Source organism: Muscardinus avellanarius (assembly GCF_963383645.1).
Source record: "Muscardinus avellanarius genome assembly, chromosome: 6".
Classification (NCBI taxonomy): Eukaryota; Metazoa; Chordata; class Mammalia; order Rodentia; family Gliridae; genus Muscardinus; species Muscardinus avellanarius.
In genome coordinates this window covers 107138206-107160070 of record NC_137791.1, presented here as the reverse complement: position 1 = coordinate 107160070, position 21865 = coordinate 107138206, and the positions used below count along the sequence as shown (strand labels likewise).

At 43.1% G+C, this 21865-nt stretch overlaps 1 protein-coding gene across 1 annotated transcript; it reads left to right on the top strand.

Moving 5' to 3' along the window:
- Positions 1-409: 409 nt before the first annotated feature.
- KLF3 (KLF transcription factor 3) lies at positions 410-21228 on the top strand (the record flags this gene model as incomplete). The annotated part of the gene is made up of 5 exons (XM_080697343.1): positions 410-499; positions 8382-8859; positions 10234-10387; positions 16921-17081; positions 21047-21228. Exons 1-5 carry the CDS (start codon positions 443-445, stop codon positions 21226-21228), a joined length of 1032 nt encoding a protein of 343 aa, XP_080553469.1. The 5' UTR covers positions 410-442.
- Between the last annotated feature and the right edge of the window lie 637 nt (positions 21229-21865).

Genomic DNA, 21865 nt, shown 5'->3' with positions numbered 1-21865 from the left:
CATGGAATGTGGTTTGAATGATTTTTTTAAAATGGCATTTTTCAGCCGGGCATGGTGGCGCACGCTTGTAATCCCAGCATTCAGGAGGCTCACGGTTTGCGGACAGCCTCAGCTACTTAGTGAGGCCCTCTACAACTCAGTGAGACCCGGTTTCAAAATAAAGAATAAAAAATAGGGCTGCGGGTGTAGCTCGGAGGTCGAATGCCCCTGGGTTCCATCCCCAGACCCGCAAAAAAAAAAAAAGCATTTTTCATAGGTAAAGGGAACAAATTCTAGCAATTCTAGGGGTGGAGGGAAAAAATCGATAGACAAAGGGGGTGAAGAGTAGGATATTTTATTCTTACTAGTTTATCATCTCAAGTGGTCTTGGGATATTTAGATGACACCTTCTTTTGTTTTCTAGGCCAAACCCCAGAGCACCCTAGAAGGTTTAACTAAAAGAATGCTCATGTTTGACCCAGTCCCTGTCAAGCAAGAGGCCATGGACCCTGTCTCGGTGGTAAGTGTTTTAAAATTTAACACCCCTCCTTATTTATTTGAAGTGATGCTAACATGGTTGTGGCCGTGTGTTGTGTTACTCCCTAAAGGTACTCTTTACTTGATAGATACAGAGCTTGGCAGTGAGGACAGTTCGCTTGGGGAAGGGTTTGGCTGGGTAGGAGTTACTCTCCTGGTTCTTAGTGTTGAGCTAGTCCCTCTTGAGCCAGGTCACCGGGGCAGGAGTCACCAGTCCTGCTGTTTATGGAGGTACATTAGGGCTGTAGTGATGAGAGACAGAGAGGTGTTGACTTCAAAGCAGGAATGGTTTACACGCGAAGAGATGTGTTTTAGGGAACACTGAATAGCAAGCAATGCTCCCACTTGGTCTTGCCCTTTTCCTTGAGCCTGGAAAATATTCACAAAGGGAAAAACTTGGCCTTAGTTGTATATCTGAAGGTTGGTAATGACACACTTGCAAAATTAGATCATCCTTATGCATTGGCTGAGGAGATTCCTGCCAAAAATATTTATATGAGACGGGCAAGGGGGGGGGGGTCCTTTAAGGCCCTTGGAACTGAGTTGCCACGCTTATTAACCAAGTCAGGGAAGTATTTACCGAGGTCTGTAATAAAAAGTAAGTCAGAGTGTCTTTAAGGAAATGACACTTACATTCCGGCATGATAACCAGATAACTGAGTGTCTGAATAGGATAATAATGGAACAATAAGAATTTTATTAATGAAAAAACTAAATTTACTTCTAATGTTAATCCATGCTATCATTTATCAATCCCTTTCCTCCATCTGTCCATGATCACCTCAGAGGAAAATGAAGTTCTAAAAAAAAAAAATTCCTGATTAATTGTATCTCTGAAATGTGAATAGATTCTTAGTACTAGAGAAGATGATTAATTTTAAAATGATGTAGAACCATCAGTGATGCATTCTTACCCTTCAGTTTACTTCCAGTGGTTTTAATCAAGCATGAAAATATGGCTCAAGAGCCTGATTTCAAGCTAAAATGAAGATTCACATTGCTAAATCGGTATGAAGTAATGAATTGCAAGGAAATGCACTTAACTGAAAAAAAAGAAAAATAAAATAAATTGGAAGTAACTGTTAAAATTATAATGTTGTAACTGGTGGTAATATATGAGGTTAAAATATGTAGAAACATTTTTGCAATTAATCTTTTTCTCCTTCATGTGCTAGTTTTTCAACTGACTCTTATGGACTATAGTTAGATAGTTTTACCAAAAGGTAATGTCAGTTTTTACAATGAAGGCCTTTTTTCTTAATTCACTGAAACCTCAGTTAACTGAAATGTTTGAGGAATAAGGCACTGTTGTTGTGGTGGTGGTGGTGGTGGTGGTGGTGCTGCTGCTGCTGCTGGGGATTGAACCCAGGGGCATTCTACCTTTGAGCTATACCCCCCAGCCCTATTTTTTATTCTTTATTTTGAAATAGGGTCTCACTAAGTAGCTAAGGCTGGCCATGAATCCAGAACCTGCCTCCCAAGTGCATCACCACGCCCAGCTTGTAATTATTTTCAATTAAAAAAATTAACAAGTCAGGCGTGGTGGCTCACGCTTGTAATCCCCGAGCTTGGGAGGCTGAGACAGGAGGATCACACGAGTTTGAAGCCAGCCTTGCTACTTAGTGAGGCTTTCAGCAACTTAGTGAGACCCTGTTTCCAAATAAAATATAAAAAAAAAGGTCTGGGAGTATATCCTGGAGGTAGAAAGCCTCTGGGTTCCACCCCCAGTACCACCAAAAAATTAACAAGTTTTGGTTTCCACTCTTATATCTTACAATTTTATTTTTCCTACCTTCATAGTTATAATGCATTGAATCTAATTTATTATTCTTTTTTTCTTTTTTTTTCTTTTCTTTTTTTTTGGCCTGAGGGTCAAAGTCTGTTAAAGTACATATTGTAAATGTTAAGGCACCATAGGACATTGTTGTAAGACTTTGTGTATGTGTTTGGATCACTGGGGATGAATCCAGTGCCTCTGAGCCACATCCCAAACCCTATTCTATTTCTATTTTGAAACAGAGTTGATGAAAGTCTCACTATTTTTCCGAAGCTCTCCTCAAAACCTGCAATCCTCTTGTCTCAGCCTCCCAAGTAGTAGGATTACAAACGTGTACCACCACACTGCCACACCTGGCTTTTTAAGATCCCACATATGAATAAAAATATTTCATGTTAACTTACACTTATTCCCCACCATCCACCCCAACTTTTAAAAGGAGAGCCCAGCAGAAGCAGTCTGCTTATTTGGTATTTTGCCATAGCTTAGAGAAGGCGAGGAAATGTTATTCTGTCTCACCAAAACATAAGCCTTCATACTATTCTGTTAAACCCTGTGCTGTGAGGCTTTGAATCATCCTATTAAAATGTGCGAGTCCTCCCCAGCCAGAGCCGAGCTCTGGGTCTCTATCATACCCTGTCTTGTTGCCAGAACCTCCAGCAGCTCCCTCCCTCCCTCTTCCTCCTTTCTTTCTTTCTTTCTTTCTTTCTTTCTTTCTTTCTTTCTTTCTTTCTTTCTTCCTTTCCTTTCCTTTCCTTTCCTTCTTTTCTTCTTTCTTTTTCTCTCTCTCTTTCTGTTTCTCTTTTTTGTAAAAATATGTAACAGCATGAGTATAAAATGCACATGTAAATAGAAATGTTTTCGTCATTTGAACTGAGGAAGTCAGAAAACACATTAAGAAAAAAACTCCAGATTAAAAAAATAATCATTTCTTCTACTCATATCTTAGTGAATATTGTCATATAACAGATCCCTTTTAGATTAAGAAATACTAACAACCAGTAGTTTCCTCTACTCTGTCCTAATAGAAACTTCTCATGGTTTTTTGGGCCTGGTAGAAAGAGAGCCTTCTTGTGTTTGCACACAGGGGTGGGACACTTGCTGTTTCCAGAGTGTGTGTTAGGAACACACCCCGCCTTCCTGTGCTCAGGGCCGCGCCCTGGGTCTGAGGATTCCTCTGAGTCTCCCTGTCACGGATGCTCCCTTTTTTTGGATGCCGTCTTTTTGTGTATTCGTGAATATTGAAATAGACACCCCACCCAATTAAACTGTCCTGTAATGGAAAACACACCAAAACCTTTCCTAATAAAATAAGAAACTATGGAAATTCTCACTTTAGTATAAAGTAGTAGACCTTTGGGAAACTCTCCAAACCCTCTGCCTTTTTTTCCCCATCCTGTTTTCCAAGATTCCAAAAAAGAGGTGTTCTCCTTAGCCTTGTCCAGAGCGGTAGGAGAGCTGGTTCGTTCACTTCAGACATTCTCCAAGTGTTCACTGAGCAGCTGTGCCAGACCCTCACCTCACCGTCCAGTGGGAAGCAACCCTTGGGGAGTAAATATAAAATGGAGCAGGCTGGATATTTGAGTAAAGAACTTTCCTTAATAGCAGATCATTCTGAAAAGCAGACCCATTACCTTCCCTGGTGAGGCTGGTGGGGGACCGGCAGACCCGTGATGCGTCTTGCTTGTCTTTGGGCTGCTCTGTTCCAGAATGTAAGGGGTACTGGGTATTCATCTCTGGCCACAGTGGAATTTTGTGTTTCATCCATACTTGCCCCTGACTTGGATTTGGGGCCGGTGCAGCCACACCTCTTCGTATTGCTTAGTGAGAAGATAGAAATGGTCTGGAACAGCGGGGAAGCAACTGCTGCCCTGTTGCTGGGGCGTCCCCGCCCAAGGCACGCCCTGAAGGAGGCCTGGATCAGTCCTCGCAGTGTGGAGAGCCAGATTGTTACCAGCCGATTGCCCTAGCTTGTCGGCTCCACCCAAGTAACTCAAGTAAGCATGTCTTCCAGGAGATCTGGTAGACACTGACATGCAATTTTGCCATGAGCTGATTTGAAGGATTGTATTTCTTCACCTCTTTGTGAGGCAGCTGGACTGGAAATAGTTAACTATGAGCTCAGAGTTGGGTGGCTGTCCAAATGTGCCTCCCGCCCTGAGCCTGGTACTTCAGAATAAACACACGTCCAACATAGGAGACGGGGAGGGGTGCGTCCAAGAGCAAACCATCAGCAGAACTGTGTGCGTGTGAAACTTAACTATTATGTCCCTTTTTCTTTCTTGATGGCTTGAGAAACTCGAGAATATTATTAAGTTTACAAATCCCCCGGGTTCTAAATTCCTACTTGCCTTAAACACATGCCATGGATAGAAAATTCAGCAATGACAGCAATAAAAAAAAAAAATGCATGCCCTCATTTTGCTTCCTCTTTAGCTGCCAATAACTATTGGCCTTAAAATCTAGGTCAGAGGGAGGTCTTGGAAGAAAAGCCCTGAAAATGAGGGAGGAGCTGTTTTGGTAAATAGAAACAATGCTGCTTCCATTTTCTGAAGTGTTTTGTTTCTTTTTTCTTACTACCAGAATGTTTGCCCTATGGAGAAGTATTTTATACACGTTACACTTAGCCTGGTACTAAGATTACTAGGAGATATCTTTTGCCGTCTTGTAGTTTTTAGGGGGTGGGAGTGGGTAGCTGGGGATTGAGCCTAGGGGCATTCTATCCCTGGCCCCTCTTACTTTTTTATTTTGAAATGGGATCTTGCTAAGTTACTGAGGTCCTCCCTCACTAAGTTGCTGTGGCTGGCCTCAAACTTGCAATCCTTCTGACTCAGCCTCCCAAGTGCTGGAATTATAGGTATGCACCACCACACCCACCTGGCTTCTCCTCTTTAGGTTTAATTACTTCTTGAAACCATCAGTGGGCTGGGCATGGTAACATGCTTGTAATCCCAGCACAAGTTTGTAATCTCAGAGTTTGGGAGGCTGAGACAGAGGATTGCACAGGTTCAAAGCCAGCCTCAGCAACTTAGTGAGGCTCTCAGCAATTCAGTTGAGACCCTGTTTCAGAAAGAAAGAAAGAAAGAAAGAAAGAAAGAAAGAAAGAAAGAAAGAAAGAAAGAAAGAAAGAAAGAAAGGAAGAAAGAGGACAGAAAAGGAAAGAAAATAAAGAAGGAAGGAAGGAAAGAAACTTATCATTGTGCATCATTTATAATATTTTTAGCGAGCCTGGTTTTGTTTTTGTTTTTTTTTTTTTTTTTGCAGTACTGGGAATGGAACCCAGGGGCATTCTACCTCCAAGCTCTACCCTAGCCCTAATTTTTATTATTTATTTTTAAAACAGGATCTCACTAAGTTGTGGAGGGCCTCACTAGCTGAGGCTGGCTGTGAACCTGCGATCCTCCTCTCAGCCTCCCAAGTACTGGGATTCTAGGTGTCTGCCACCATGCCCAGCTCACTGATAATGCCCGTTTTAGTATTTAAGTTCAACATATTTGCTATTGCTCTATATCTGGAACTCTCACATTGTATTGTGCTTCTGTGGGCTTGGTTTTAAAGAAACGTAGACATTTTCTTTCCATTCAATCCTTGGCATATAACTCAAAGCTCATTTTAAATATTTGTATTCCTTGGTCAGGCGTGGTGGCATATGCCTGTAATCCTAATAATCAGGAGGCTGAGACAAGAGGATCACGGTTCAAGACTAGCCTCAGCAACTTAGCAAGACTTTCAGCAATTTAGTGAGACCTTATTTCAAAACAAAAAATAAAAAGGGCAAAGGGGTGTATCTCAGAGATAGAAAGTCCCTGGGTTCATATCTTAGTACGTCCCTCAAAAAGTGTGTATTTCCTGATTTTGTACTCTTTAGTACTCTTTAATACTCTTCCTTTAATACTGTCGTTTCTAAGCAGTATTAGTAGTTAGACCCCCCCCAATATTATTTTTATTCTTTATCTCTATCTTCTAGAGCCTTCTAATTTAAAAGGTGATCTGTGACACCTTGGGCTACTCCCCAGTTACCCCAGATCTGCATTAGAACTCAGTGTGGAATTTCACAAGTCTTGACAGTGTGTGTCTCTTGTATAAAGGACAAGAGCAGACTCCTAGGACAGCCGGTGTGTCGCTCACTGTGTTAAGCTCATTACGTGGGTTATCTCATCCAGTCCAGTTTTAATTTTAACCTCAAAGCCCCTGGGAAGGCGGGTATTCAGCATCACCTTGACAGTTTGCTCCGTACCAGAGTGCCTGTACTTTGGAGCATTTAATTAGTTTTCTTGCCTTTTTAAATTTTATAACATAGTAAATTGCTTTAAAAGGGAACTTTATATCACCACCATAAGAGTAAGGTGATAGAGAAGTTTTACTGGCTGTTCCCCTACTCAAGTTCTCTGATGCACAGTAGGCCTTGAGTGGAGACAAAGGAAAATTCTCATTCATGGCCAGGAAGGGATTCACCCAGTGCTGGCCCAGAGAGGGAAGGGTGTGATTTCAGGAATCCCTGTCAAAACCACTGCATCCTCATAATTATATAACTCAAGTAGTGGCCACTGAAGCTTCCTAGGGTAGCTCAGAAATTAATAGTGCATAATTGAATATTTAATTGTAATTATTTAATTATAAGGCCCCATTGGTGAGTTTTCCTTGTTGCATCATGACTTGGTACTGTTTCCAAATCATAGAAGTCGGGACCAAGGACATAGCTGCCGGAAGGGAGGACTTTCGGGGATAAAATCAGGGTAGTTCTGGGCAAGCTAAGGTTGTTGGCCACCCTCTGCATGGATTGTTCACCAGGTGAAGCCGATCAGAAAGGGCTATCGTGAGAAATGTTTTGTATCCTGCCACGATTGAGGAACTAAAGCTAGAGAGCTGTTGCTGCCAATCAAGAAATGCCTTCAGGTACTTGGGGAGGCCGAGGCCAGAAGGATTGCATGTTCCGAGGCCAACCCTAGTAACTTAGGCCATCTGCAGCTTAGTGAGAACCTGTTTCAAAATAAAAAATAAAATAGGGCTGGGAGTGTAGCTCAGGCAGAATGCCCTGGGTTCAATCCCCAGCACCAGGTTATTAGCATGGCTTGGCTGAGTCCTGCTGGTCTCTGACACCGAGCCTAATATAAAGGCCCACAGACTTGTGATATAACCTGCTTTGAACCTTGCCTACTATCAACCTCAACATGGGACGTGGAAATCTTAGAGTTAAATACCAGATTTTCCAAGTGACCCACTGACCACGTTGGCCTTAGTTCTGGTGTCTGCTGGACCCCCTCTTTCACAGCCTTGCTTGGTGAGTGAAGTTTATATCCAGACTGCTTTTTAAAAATCCATTTAAGCCGGGCGTGGTGGCGCACGCTTGTAAGCCCAGCATTTGGGAGGCTGAGACTGAATGATTGCGGTTTGTGGACAGCCTCAGCTACTTAGTGAGGCCCTTTGCAACTCAGACCCTGTTTCAACATAAAGAATAAAAAATAGGGCTGGGGGTATAGCTCAGGGGTAGAATGACTGTGGGTTCCAACCCTAGACCCCCCCCCCCAAAAAAAAATTAATGTAGCCGGGCGCGGTGGCTCACGCTTGTATGCTCAGTACTTCGGAGGCTGGAACAGGAGGATCTCAGGTTGGAAGCCAGTCTTAGCAGTTTAGTGAGGCTCTCAGCAACTTAGTGAGACCCTGTTTCCAAATAAAATATAAAATAGGTCTGGAGGTGTACCTCGGAGGTAGAAGGCCCCTGGAATCCATCCTCAGTACCACACACATAAAAAAATCCATGTAATTAAGCCAGGCATGGTGATGCACACAATTCTAGTACTTGGGAGGCTGAGACAGGAGGATTGCAGGTTCATAGCATGCTTCAGCTACTTAGACCTTTTGCAACTTAATGGGACCCTGTTTCAAAATAAAGAATAAAAAGTAGGGCTGGGGGTATAGCTCAGAGGTAGATTGATCCTGAGTTTAATCCAAAGTACCAAAAAAAAAAAAACCCCAAAAAAACGTGATTGAAAGTACCCTGTTCTGTATTTTTGTCTTCATTTGTATTTCAAGCAGACACACTTCCCATTTGGTTTCTTATATGTTTGTTTATTTTTCTTTCTGATAGTCCTACCCATCAAATTACATGGAGACAATGAAGCCCAACAAATATGGGGTCATTTATTCCACACCGTTGCCTGATAAGTTCTTTCAGACCCCAGAAGGCGGAATACAGATGGAGCCCGTGGACCTCACGGTGAACAAGCGGGGTTCACCGCCTTCAGCCGGGAGTTCCCCGTCCTCGCTCAAGTTCCCGTCCTCGCACAGGAGAGCATCGCCCGGGCTGAGTCTGCCTTCTTCTAGCCCGCCCATTAAAAAATACTCGCCACCCTCACCGGGTGTGCAGCCCTTCGGAGTGCCGCTGTCCATGCCCCCCGTGATGGCAGCAGCCCTCTCGCGGCACGGAATCCGGAGCCCGGGCATCCTGCCCGTCATCCAGCCAGTCGTGGTGCAGCCCGTCCCCTTCATGTACACCAGCCACCTCCAGCAGCCACTCATGGTCTCCTTGTCAGAAGAGATGGAAAATTCAAACAGTAGCATGCAAGGTAAATTCTGCCCCAGCTCCGCACTGCTGCACCCCACCTGCATCTTAGGATCCTGCTCTCCCCAGCCAGATGGTGAGGGAAGTAAAGCACAGAGGCAGAGCTGCCCAGCTCCCAAAGGAGACCTTCTTCATTATTATTATTATTATTATTATTATTATTATTATTATTATTATTTTGTTGTTGTTGTTGTTGTACTGGGGATGGAACCCAGGGGCTTTTCTACCTCCGGGTTGTACTCCCAGACCTACTTTATACTTTATTTGGAAACAGGATCACACTAAGTTGCTGAGAGCCTCACTAAGTAGCTGAGGCTGGCTTTGAACCTGTGTGATCCTTCTGTCCCAGCCTCCCAAGTGCTGGGATTACAAGTGTGCGCCACCACGCCTGGCTCACTTCATGGTTTTGATTTGAAGCATGGGTGTTTAAAGAGCTCCCCAAAATCAGGTTATATAATACTCCAGGATGAATACTTTCCAGGATGAATATAATTGTCAATTTGAGGATAGTAAGAATCTTGATTGTTATTTTATACACCCACATACATATGTGTTTTTTTTTTTTATAGTGAGGATTGAACTTGAAGACATTCTATATCTGAGCTACACCCAGAACCCTATCTACCTACCTATCTTATTTATTTATTTTTGCAGTTCTGGGATTGAACCCAGGGACCTTTTACCTCTGAGCTACGCCCCTAGCCCTGTTTTATTTTTTGTTTTAGAAACAGGGTCTCACTAAGTTGCAGAGGACCTCACTAAGTAGCTGAGGCTGGCCGCGAATCTGTGATCCTCCTGTCTTAGCTTCCCAAGTACTGGGATTACAAGCACGCACCACCATGCCCAGCTTAATATTTTGTTTTGAAACAGGGTGTCACTAGGTTGCTGAGAATCTCATGACTTGCTGAGGCTGTCCTTGAACCGGTGATCCTCATGTGTCAGCCTCTCAAGTACTGGGATTACAGGTGCGCACCACCACACCCAGCTTGATTGTATATTTTTGCTTTATTGAATACAAGCATCATTCTAAGCACAAGTGGCATTCAATACTTTTTTGGTCATGATAATAACTCATGGCTCTTAAATGCCACCTTCATCAATAACTGGTCATATACAGAGGACCATGGGATTGAAAAAAATAAGCAAAATTCATAAGGAAAGAATCATTTTAAGACTTATGTCTTAGAAGTACAGGTCCTGTGTTTGCTGCTGTCAGGAGAAATGAGAATTCCCGCCGTATTAATTCCTGCTGTGATTATGCTAAAGGAAAATAAATATTCACACCTCAAGGGTGTAGCTAGGAGCTATGCAATAGGAATTTAAAACTGAAGTTGGTAAATTGTACATATGATTTTTTTATTTTTATTTTTTTTTTTAGTACCTGTAATTGAATCATATGAGAAGCCTATATTACAGAAAAAAATTAAAGTAGAACCTGGGATTGAACCACAGAGGACAGATTATTATTCTGAAGAAATGTTACCACCCCCTTTAATGAACTCAGTGTCCCCCCCGCAAGCACTGTTGCAAGAGTAAGTATACTGAGGCATACCCGGCGTTTGCGTAGACGCGTGCATCTTGAGACCTGGAATGAAAGCCCAAGATTGCAATCGTGCGCTAGGCGGTGGATGGCCAGGAACGTCGGTAGTGCGTGGCAGCCACTGGGCGGTGGCTCGGTACCACTGGTCAAGATGGCAGAATCTCTGCAAAAGCAAAGTGCTCTCTGTTACATGGACGGCATTGTGACAACACTTACATCAGCTTTTCAGTGAATTAGTCACCCGTGATTTTGTACCTTACCTCCTGAATCATTCTTTTGTCTTCGTCCTTCCAAGCTATGTGTGCATAGTGTTCCTGTGCGTAGACTGAGTCCAGATATAGATTGGATTTGGCATTCTGGGCAGTTCATGTAGCTTGGGCCCTGGAATGTTTTCATGTATGTTTATTATGGGGAATGTCTTTAATCCAAGTCTTTAGGCCAACCACAAGCCCAAAGGAGACACTCTTAAATAAATTCTATAAGTAGTGCTGGGAACAGAAGGCTGTGCGTGGAGCTCAGAGAAGCTCAGCGCTAAAAGAGAAGAACTTCTTGTTCTTGGGTCTTTAATCATATCTACCAATAGCGTGTTGAGTATCTTGTGGAACTGCCACCCAATAGGGAGCTTGCGCTGTGTTGGTCACATCCTGTGCTGGGATGGTGCCGCACGGGTTAAATAGCCTCTGTCCTGGGATGGGCGCATACATGCCCTGGGCTTCCCCACAGGTTACGCGGGGGGCTGTTTGCAGTAGCCGAGGTGGCCTTTGGATCCTGGCTCTGCTCGCCACCATCCGTATGACCTTGGGCTGATCTCTTAACTTGCTGCCCATCCCCTCTTTATTTTCATTATTGACAGTAATTATTGCTGTCATAATTGTCTCCTGTTGTGATGCTTCAACATTGGGTTGAAGGACCAGATTCCTGGGACACAAGCGGCAGCCACTGTCCCTGCAGGCTCCCTCCATCCTCCTCCTCCTGCATCACCTGTTCTCCACCTTGAATGAACGTTCTGCTGCCTTTCCACTCTGTCTCCTCCCCGTTAACTACAGCCAAATGTGAAGTCTCTGGTTTTAGAGCAACTGTTTTCTGGTGACTTCAAATATATTCTAGTTTTACCCACATTTGGCTTCAATAGGTATAGTAGCTCATGTGTTTATTTTACACTGCACCAAATCATAATATTTTGTTGTTACACTCCCTAATGAAGAAGAAAATGAATCTTTTTTGTTATTATTGTTGTTTTTGTGGTACTGGGACTTGCACCCAGGGGCACTCTACTTCTGAGGTATATTGTGGCCTTTTTTTTTTTTTTTTTTTTTTTTTTTTTTTGGTACTGGGGGTGGAAATCAGGGGCTTTCTACCTCCGAGTGTCACCCCCAGCCCTATTTTTTTATTCTTTATTTTGAAACAGGGTCTCTCCCACTGAGTTGCAAAGGGCCTCACTATGCTGAAGCTGGCTGCGAACCTCAAATCCTCCTAACTCAGGCTCCCGAATGCTGGGATTACAAGCGTTCGCCACCACACCCTGCTCCCTATTTTATTTATTTATTTATTTTTTATTTATTTATTGTGGGCCTGGGGATGGAACCCAGGGGCATTCAACCTCCAAGCTACACCCCCTGCCCTATTTTATTTTTTTATTTTGAAACAGAGTCTCACAAGTTGCGGAGGGCCTCACTAAGTAGCTGAAGCTGTCCATGAACCGCGATCCTCCGGTCTCAGCCTCCCGAATACCTGCCGGGATTACAAGCATTACAAGCATGCACCACCATGCCTGGCACCCTGTTCTTTTTTGAAACAGGGTCAAGCTACATTGTTGAGAGTCTCACTACTTGCTGAGGCTGTCCTCAAACCTGTGATTCTTCTGTCTCTGCCTCCCAAGTACTGGGTTTACAGGCATTCACCCCACACCGGGCTGAAAATGAATCTTCTTAACTAGCTGCAGCTATAGATAGTCTCAGAATCATGCACTATTACTCTTTACAGTTATATAGTGCCCTCTCCAAAAAGAAACTTTTCCAGTTTTCAAAGGAATTACTGTTATTACAGTATTACTGTTATTACAGTAAGAAGAATCGAGCTCAGGGCCTTCTAACTTTCAAACTATATCCCCAGACCCCTTTTTAATTTTTTGTTTTGAAACAGGGTCTCACGCAGTTGCTGAGGCTAGCCTCAAACCTGCAATCCTCCTGTCTCAGCCTCCCAAGCACTGAGATTACAGGTGTGTGCCACCATGCCTGGCTTTAAAGGAGTAATTCCTTCCCTCCACAGCAGCAGGCACATGGAAGTCAGGAAGTAGAACTAAGGAGCTGAGACATCCTATCCCTGGCCCGTGTCCTCACTGTTAACCGAGGGGCCGTGGGCTAGCTTGCTCTCCTGCTCCCCCACGAGTGCCCTCCCCGCCATCCTCTGGTCTGTAGCTGGCTGATCGCATCTGCTCAAACACTCAGGTGGAGGGAACACAGATGGCGAAGCAAAGTGGACAAAAATTGAAGTGAATCCCCCTCCCCTCCCTCTTAATGTGCTTTTATTGGTGGATTTAGTCTCACATCATAATGTAAATCCTGTTGACATGACATCCATGCACACAGTACTCGGTGGGTCCCCTGAATTACCCTTTTGGTGATGAAGGTGTCATTAACGAGGTAGCTAGCAACATGACATGAACTTGTAATTGTTCCTGTCCAAGTACTGTCCTAAGTCTAGGTTATTCCAAAGTACAATGTAAAACATTACAGAAGTCGAATAACTGAAGTCAGTCTCCTGTTATCTGAATATTCTTCAGAAGAAAAAACATCCCCCTCCTATTTTAAGAAATATTCTTTTGGCGGTCTCGCACTCATTGGCTTTTAGTGATTAATGAGGAATGTGCTTGTTTTAAGGCTGACCTAAGAGTGCATTTTGCTCTTCAGAAAAATTAAGCAGATTAGCCACAATTGGGACATGTTCTCTTTAAGTAAGTCTCACAGATGTGATTAAGTAATGTCTTGGAGTGAGCCCAGTAGCAACCCACATAGGAAACCAGCTAGCCAGGAAAGAATCGCTGGAAACCAAGTATGTAGCACCCTTGCTGAGAGGCAGCCCGTAATATTTGCCTTGGGGAACCGTCCCTTCCCAGAGGCAACTTCATAGTTTGAAAGCCATTTGCTTTATCCTAGAGGTAGAACCATAGAATTATTAAAGGCACTTAACAAGTATACCAAACGCCGTTTGTTACAATGTGGAGCTGTATTTTGAATGAAAAGTTTAAGGACCAGATTTTCTTACTTAGTTTGTAGTTAGTTGTGTGTGTGTGTGTGTGTGTGTGTGTGTGTGTGTGTGTGTGTGTGTGTGGTGGGGGGAGGAAGGTAGGGGAGGATCGTAGCAAATTTAGAAGGGGCCATCCATCTCAAAACAGTGACCAGCTATCTGATGTTTCATAGCTGTCCTAACTTTTTGGTTATAATCCCAGACCACCTCTTTAAGAATGAGGAGTGAAGCCGGGCATGGTGGTGCACGCCTGAAATCCCAGTGCTTGGGAGGCCAAGACAGGAGGATCTGCTTGTTCACACATAGCTTTAGCAATGGAGCTAGACTCTCAGCAACCTAATGAGACCCTGTTTCACAATAAAAAGGTCTAGGGGTGCAGCTCAGAGAGAGAAGACCCCTGGTTTCAATCCCCAGTAACACACACACACACACACACACACACACGGAGCAAAAAGGCCAGAAAGCATGAAGTCCCAAGACCCTCGTCTCTAGCCTCATCTGGAACAAGCATCAGGCTCTTTGAGGCTGGCGACCACTCAGTTGTTGCTGCATTTCAAGGCAGATGCTAGCCTGAGCAGAGATTTCCTGGAGTGGTTTTGGAACATCTTATAAAAATTCCTTATGAAATGAAACAACTGTTGGGTGCAGAGTTCCAAGTGAATAGAGCACTTGAAAAAATATTAACAGCTACCATTTGAACAGATGTCCTCAGGTGCTTCATGTATGCTGCTCACAGTACCCCGAGACAGTGTTACCGTTTCTCACCGCACACCTCTGACTTAAAACTATCACCATCATCATCCCTGTCTTACAGACGAGACTGAGGCACAGAAAGCCCGAACCCCGCAGCCTTTCAATGTACTTTTATATCCAAGTATTCAACTGGACAAAGCAGTCACAATTATCACCAACCCATAAAATCCAATAACTCTGAAAGACTTCTCAAGTTATTGGAGATACTTTGTCAGTATCTCAGAGTGACTCTTTCTCATGTACTAAGCCATATGAAAATCTGTATCTGCTTATAAATCTCTGGCTTCTCTATTTTTCTTATTTGTAAGCAAATTACTTGTGTATCCTTATCCATCTTTCCCCCACCCCATTGTTTTTTTTTATTTTTGTTTTTGTTTTTCGGTACTGGGGATGGAACCTCAGAGGCACTTGACCTCCGGGCTACACCCCCAGCCCTATTTTTTATTCTTTATTTTGAAACAGGGTCTCACTGAGTTGCAGAGGGCCTCACTAAGTACCTGAGGCTGTCTGTGAACTGCTATTCTCCGGTCTCAGCCTCTTGAATGCTGGAATTACAAGCGTGTGCCACCATGCCCAGCTCCACCCCATCATTTTATGTTCACTTTTTTGTCTAAACTTAGCTAGTTTATCCTTCTGCCCCATTCCTTTCTAGTCAGCAGAATAGGAAAGTCAAGTGATACTCAAAACTGTTGCTTTTCCTGCTAATAATAAGTTCACTTAAAATAAGCACATCTTTTTTTCTACTCACTAGCGTGCCTGAAAAAGGAGATAGCAAGAGATGTGTATTCAAATTTTTACCAACACAAAAAACAAGCCTCCTTTCAAAGACTACCTTTTTTATTTATTTTTATTTTTATTTATTTGTGTGTGTGTGTACCTTTTTTATTTTTATTTATTTTTTTATTTTTTATTTTTTTTGCAGGTCTGGGGATGGAACCCAGGGGCATTCGACCTCCAAGCTACATCCCCTGCCCTATTTTTTATTCTTTATTTTGAAACTGGGTCTCACTGAGTTGCAGAGGGCCTCACAGCTGAGGCTGTCCATGAACCACGATCTCCAAGTCTCAGCCTCCCAAATGCTGGGATTACAAGCGTGCGCCACCACGCCCGGCTACCTTTTTTTTTTTTTTTTTATGGCTAAGATTTTTTTCAAAGGTTTTTGGGGGGGCATATATTTGGGTCTCATCTTTTTTTTTCACCTTCCACACTCATACAAAAACCTGTGTATTTGCAACATTTTGGGAGCTATTGACTCTTTTTTTTTTTTTTTGTACTGGGAGTGGAACCCAGAGGCTTTTCTACCTCTGGGCTATACTCCCAGCCCTATTTTATATTTTATTTGGAAACAGGGTCTCACTAACTTGCTGAGAACCTCACTAAGTAGCTGAGGCTGGCTTTGAACCTGTGTGATCCTCCTGTCTCAGCCTCCCAAGCGTGGGGATTACAAGCGTGCACCACCACACCCAGTTTTGACTCAAATTTAAAAGAGAATTATTTGATTACAGTTGGAAGCCAACTGCATACACTTGTATCAAGTAATCAGTTATCAGGAAAGTGAGTGGATGGGGTTTTTTTCTTTTTCCTTGCAGTACTGGGGATTGAACTTTAGGGGCATTCTATCTCTGAACTACATCCCTGGCCCCATTTTTTACTTTTAATTTTTGAAACAGGGTCTCACTACGTAGCTGAGGAAGGCCCTGCCCTCCCCCATGCTGCGCCGCAGCTCTGGGTCAGGAGCACTGCGTGCCACTACAGGTTTGAGTTTGTCAAGTGAGCAGCTCCAGGTTTTACTTAGTTTGGAAGAGCCAGTGTTCAGAAATGGAGTGTGAATTGGCAGTCTTTAAGAGACGCAAACTAAATGTTAGCTGTGCAAAGAATGAAGTGTAGATCTGTCCTACAGTCCGGTTGCTTGAGGTGTAGGAATTTGCCCTTTTTCTTTCTTTCTTTTTTTTTTTTTTTTTTTTTTAATTTGGAAACAGGGTCTCTTAAGCCAGCGAGACTGACTTCAACCTGTGCGATCCTCCTGTCTCCGCCTCCCAAGCGCGAGGATTACAAGCATGCGCCACCACACCCGGCTCCTTTTTCATTTTTCACTAAAAAAAAAAGAGTATAACAGGAAGTGCAGCCCAGCATTCTGCATTGCCTCGGACCAGGGATTCCATACTTAAGCAGCGTTTTGCTGGGGGAAAGAGCCTCCCCCGGCACGCGGCACCTCCCTCTGGCACCTGACCTTCTTGCTGTCATTACTTAATCTCCATGTCTGTCTCCCCCAGAGCATGAGCTCCTCCAGGGCAGGAACCCTGTTTTTATTCATCTTTGCCCCAGTGGGTGCCAAGCACAGTGCCTGGCTCATGGTAGGTGCTCACTAAATGTTTGTTGAATGAATCTAGCAGTGCTTCTTGAGTTGATCTGCATTTTTTTTGGGGGGGGGTGCTTGTTTTTGCCCAATGTTAATGCTTTTAGTAGACTGAAAAAAAAAAAGAAGCACCATCGCTCAGCGTTTGCATTTGACTTTGGCTTTCACAGGAATCACCCTTCAGTCATAGTGCAGCCGGGGAAGAGACCTTTACCTGTGGAATCTCCAGATACGCAAAGGAAGCGGAGGATACACAGATGTGATTACAACGGATGCAACAAAGTGTACACTAAGAGCTCCCACTTGAAAGCACATAGAAGAACACACACAGGTACTGAGACCTCTGCCTTGCTTTGTCTTTCTTCTTAAGAAATAGTGAATGGAACGTTGATGTTAACAGTCGAGCATCTTTAACCCAGAAATTAGAAGTCAGAAATGCCCCCAAATCCCAAGCTATTTTATTTTGTAGCACTGGCGATTGAAGTCAGGGGCATTCTACCGCTGAGCTACACTGCCAGCCCTATCTTATTTTTTATTTGCAAACAGGATCCCACTAAGTTGCGGAGGGCCTCACTGACTTGCTGAGGCTGGCTATGAACCTGTGATCCTCCTGTCTCAGCATCCTGGGTACTGGGATTGCGGGAGTTTGCCACCGTGCCTGGCTATGTAAAACTCTCGAGTGTCAACATGATGCTCAAAAAATATTGGACTTTGGATCACTTCAGTTTTCCCGATTAGACATGCTCAATTGGTAAAGTCTATGCAAATAGTCAAGATTCTGGAAGAGTCAACTCTGAAACACTTACCAAAGTATTTCACATAACGTGTACTCAGCCTATATAAGGAAAGTTTTTCAGGCATCTTGAAAGTAACCATGGTAATACGCGCGTGTGCGTGCGTGCACGCACACACACACACACACACACACACACACACACACACGAGATTGAACTTGGGCTACTTCCGCCATTTTTATTTTTGAACCGAGGAACATTCTGCCTCTGCTGCACCTCCAGCACTTATTTTTATTTTGCAACAGGATCTCACTGAGTTGGCTCAAATCCGAGATCTTCCTGCCTCAGCCTTCCAAATACTGGGGTTACAGGCATGCACCCCCCCACACACACCTGAGTAATGTCTTTTAAAATTGCATAAACTCCGGCTATTACATATTCTATTTGTTTTAGGGGATCTTTCCAATCTGGCCAGCATTGAGTAGAGTGGGCGGCCAGATCATATACACGTTGATAATTGATACAGAGATGGAGAAAATATGTAATTGCGACCAGTACTCCTCAACCTTTGGGTAGAAAAATATCTTAAGAAAATCATACAAAAAATGTTTTCGATGGTCTGATTGGTTGCAGTGAGCGTTGGCCATCAGTGTGCACAGAAGGCTTAGTTCACCTCAGGTTCTCCAATGTGAGATTCTGCCTTAATAGCAGTTAAATGTTTGTGTACGTTTTCCTGAACTCAGAATGTAGATGGTTTTTCTGAGTCTGTGAGTGATTCTTATTAGGAATATTTATGGGGTTCAAGAGGGAAGAAAAGAGACCACTTGAGTGGCCACGTAGATGTGGAATTCTTCAGTAACTCTGCATAAGAGGTGGAAGAATCCGAGGGAAGACCAGTTTGGTACAATTGTTGTTTCTTTTTGACATTACAACATAATAATGTAATGACAAAGGTGAAAATTTTTACTCTACGAAACTTTATCTCATACAGAAAACCATAAAAATACTGTATAAAGTTGCCTTCAGGGTATGTATGTAAATAAGGTATTTATACACATATATATCGTCTCCCTATAACATCATCACAGGGAAAGCTGACAGCTATAGCCTTGAGTTTTGAGGAACTCCAAACAACAGTACCAAATCAAAAAAAACCCCGGTGTCTGTGGGACCCGACAGGAGGTGTTACCGATTTCCAGCCTAAAACTTTAGACACTGGCTGTTTGGTTGACAGTTCAGATTTGGGGAAAAAAATGCCTCTTGGCAATTTCTGTGCAGCAAAGCAGATCGTAGGTAGCAATCTTAAATATCTCATTGAGATGCCAAGGAATAAATATCAAGGATTCTAGAGAACAAAGGATGTTAAGTGGGAATGTATACCTCTTACCCATTGCAGGCTGAGTGTCCCTCATCCAATACTTAGTACCAGAAGCATTTCAGGTTTCAGACTTGATTGGATTTGGGCATATTTGCAAGTATATGATGAGATATGTTGGGGATTGGGCCCAAATCTAAACACATTGTTTTTTTCATAGTAGACCTTATTTATACACAAACCCTGATGGCAATTTTATACAATATTTTTTGTAGTTTTCTGCATGAGACAAGGTTTCATAGTGTAGAATTTTGTTTTACTTTTGGCCCTATGCCATTATTGCTCAAAAAATTTCAGATTTTGGAGCATTTTATTTCAGATTAGAATGCCAAACCTATATTGATAAATTTAAACATTAGGATTGCCATTAACAGCCCTTTTATTTGTAAGGGCTTCAGATTGGCTCTCCCTATTATTTCCCATAATGATCTTCAGTTTGTAACCTGTAATTATCATCTTCTTACAGGCAGGTGGTGTAGAAACTAGAAACCTGGCTTCTGATAGGTGGGGAGAAATTACTACATTTTCTGTACTTATAATTTTTTTTTTTTTTTTTGGGTGGTACTGGGGGTGGAATCCAGAGGCTTTCTACCTCCGGGCTATACTCCCAGACCTATTTTATATTTTTATTTGGAAACAGGGTCTCACTAAGTTGCTGAGAGCCTCACTAAGTAGCTGAGGCTGGCTTCAAACCTGTACGATCCTCCTGTCTCAGCCTCCCAAGCGCGGGGATTACAAGCATGCGCCACCACGCCTGGCTGTACTTATAAATTTAAAGTTTTATACTCAGCATAATTATCACTGACTAAACCCAAAAGTAGGATATTGAATTTTCTAACATATTTCATTTAATAGAGAAAGTGTAACAAAATTCCACAAACTTCAATTTTGATTTATTAAATGTATTCTGGGCATGGTGGCGCATGTATATAATCCAAGTACTTGGGAGGCTGAGACAGGAGGATCGTGCAGGTTCAAAGCCAGCCTCAGCTACTTAGTGAGGCTCTCGGCAACTTAGTGAGACCCTGTTTCCAAGTAAAATATAAACTAGGTCTGGGAGTGTGGCCCAGAGGTAGAAAGTCCCTGGGTTCAATCCCCAGTAACACAGACACACACACACACACACACACACACACACACACACACACACACGTGCGCGCATAGTATTACATATAATTAAGCTCCCAAGTAGGTTTAAGACCTGAAAAGATATAGAGGCCACCATGTGTTTGATAAAACTTAGACCCTTTTTCAAATTAGAAGTAAAATAGGGCTGGAGGTATAACTCAGAGGTAGACTGCCCCTGAGTTCCATCCCCAGTACCACCAAAAAAAAAAAAAAAAAAAAAAAAAATCCTCTTCAAATCCTACCCCCACTTTTAAAATTTTTAAATTTTTTTTTATTAATTTTTTTATTGGTGCATTGTATTTATACATCATGATGGGGTAAAAATCTTGTGTAGGCATGAATGCACATATCACCCAGCCCGTCCCCACCCAGTCCCCACGTCACTCCCTCCCCATCCCTCCCTCCCATGCTTGGTGTAGTGGTTGACTTCGATATGAATAAGTACATCATGCGCTTTAAAGCATTTCCCTCTCCTCCCCTCCCATCCCCACAGTTGGGTTGTCTTATTTGCTCCTCTATAGGATCTCTTTCTTCACCTGCAGTTCCTCCTATGACCCCATTCACCCTAGCTTTCACATATTAGGGAAAGCATCCGATTCCTTACTTTTTGTGACTTGACTAATCTCACTTAGCATAATGTCCTCAAGATCCATCCATTTCCCTGAAAATAATGCAAATGTATTTTTTTTAATGGCTGAGTAAAATTCCATTGTGTACATATCCCACAGTTCTGTAATCCATTCATCTGTTGATGGACATCTTGGCTGGTTCCACAGTTTGGCAATGGTGAATTGTGCAGCTATGAACATAGATACACATGCATTAGTTTGGTAGTTTGGTTTCCTTTCTTTTTGGTAGATACCCAACAGTGGTATTGCTCTACCCCCACTTTTTAAGTTTTTGTCTTGCTAGTTGTGTAGTGCTTTATCTGCACTGTGTTGTTAAGGGACAAATGTGTATTGGAAATAATATTTTTCAAGAGCATTAACTGAAAAATATTTATTGGCTTTTCAAAAAAAAAAAAAAAAATCAACCTCTTTTCTCTTTTCCTTCTTGCAGGAGAAAAACCCTACAAATGTACCTGGGAAGGGTGCACGTGGAAGTTTGCCCGGTCTGACGAGCTAACCAGACATTTCCGAAAGCACACTGGGATCAAACCTTTCCAGTGTCCAGACTGTGACCGCAGCTTCTCCCGCTCTGATCACCTCGCCCTCCATAGGAAGCGCCACCTGTTGGTCTGAAAGCCTCCGTCCCTGCCTCAGCCTCAGCGCGGCTCCCCACTCTCCCAGCGCGCTCTCTCTGTCCTCCCTCCCGTTACGTAACTCATTTTTTACATGTACATTTTAATTTTGATTCAGCTGGTCTGAATCTCTGAATTTATACCATTCAAAATTTCCGTGTGGTCAGTAGTAGATATTCTCTAATCCTCCCTCTCCTCACCACGGGTCAGACCTAAAGAATGTGAACACTTTTTTTTTTTTTCTTCCGGGGATGCTAAGCAAACCCTTCTTACAAATACGTTTAATGTAATGAGAATAAGGGAACATGTAAACTAACATAACGAATTGTCAGTTTCTCCATGTATTCCTCAAAGAATGTTAAAGTAAATGTATTAGAAATACAGTATCCAGCCTGCTAGTCCTTGCCAGAGACATTCGGACCTCTGCCCTGTAATCCCATTTTATGCAGAAGGGTAGCCCCTGCAGCAAGGTGTCAGCCAGTGAGCTGGCTCTGTGCTCGTTCCTTACACATCTTCTCTGTTCACTGGGATTGTTGTTTCTAAATCAAGGCCTCTGCCCTCCCATGTGCCTGAAGCTTATCTGGAAGGCTGTTGCCGCCCGCGGGAGATGAGCCCGGGCTGCTGAATTAGGTGGGCGA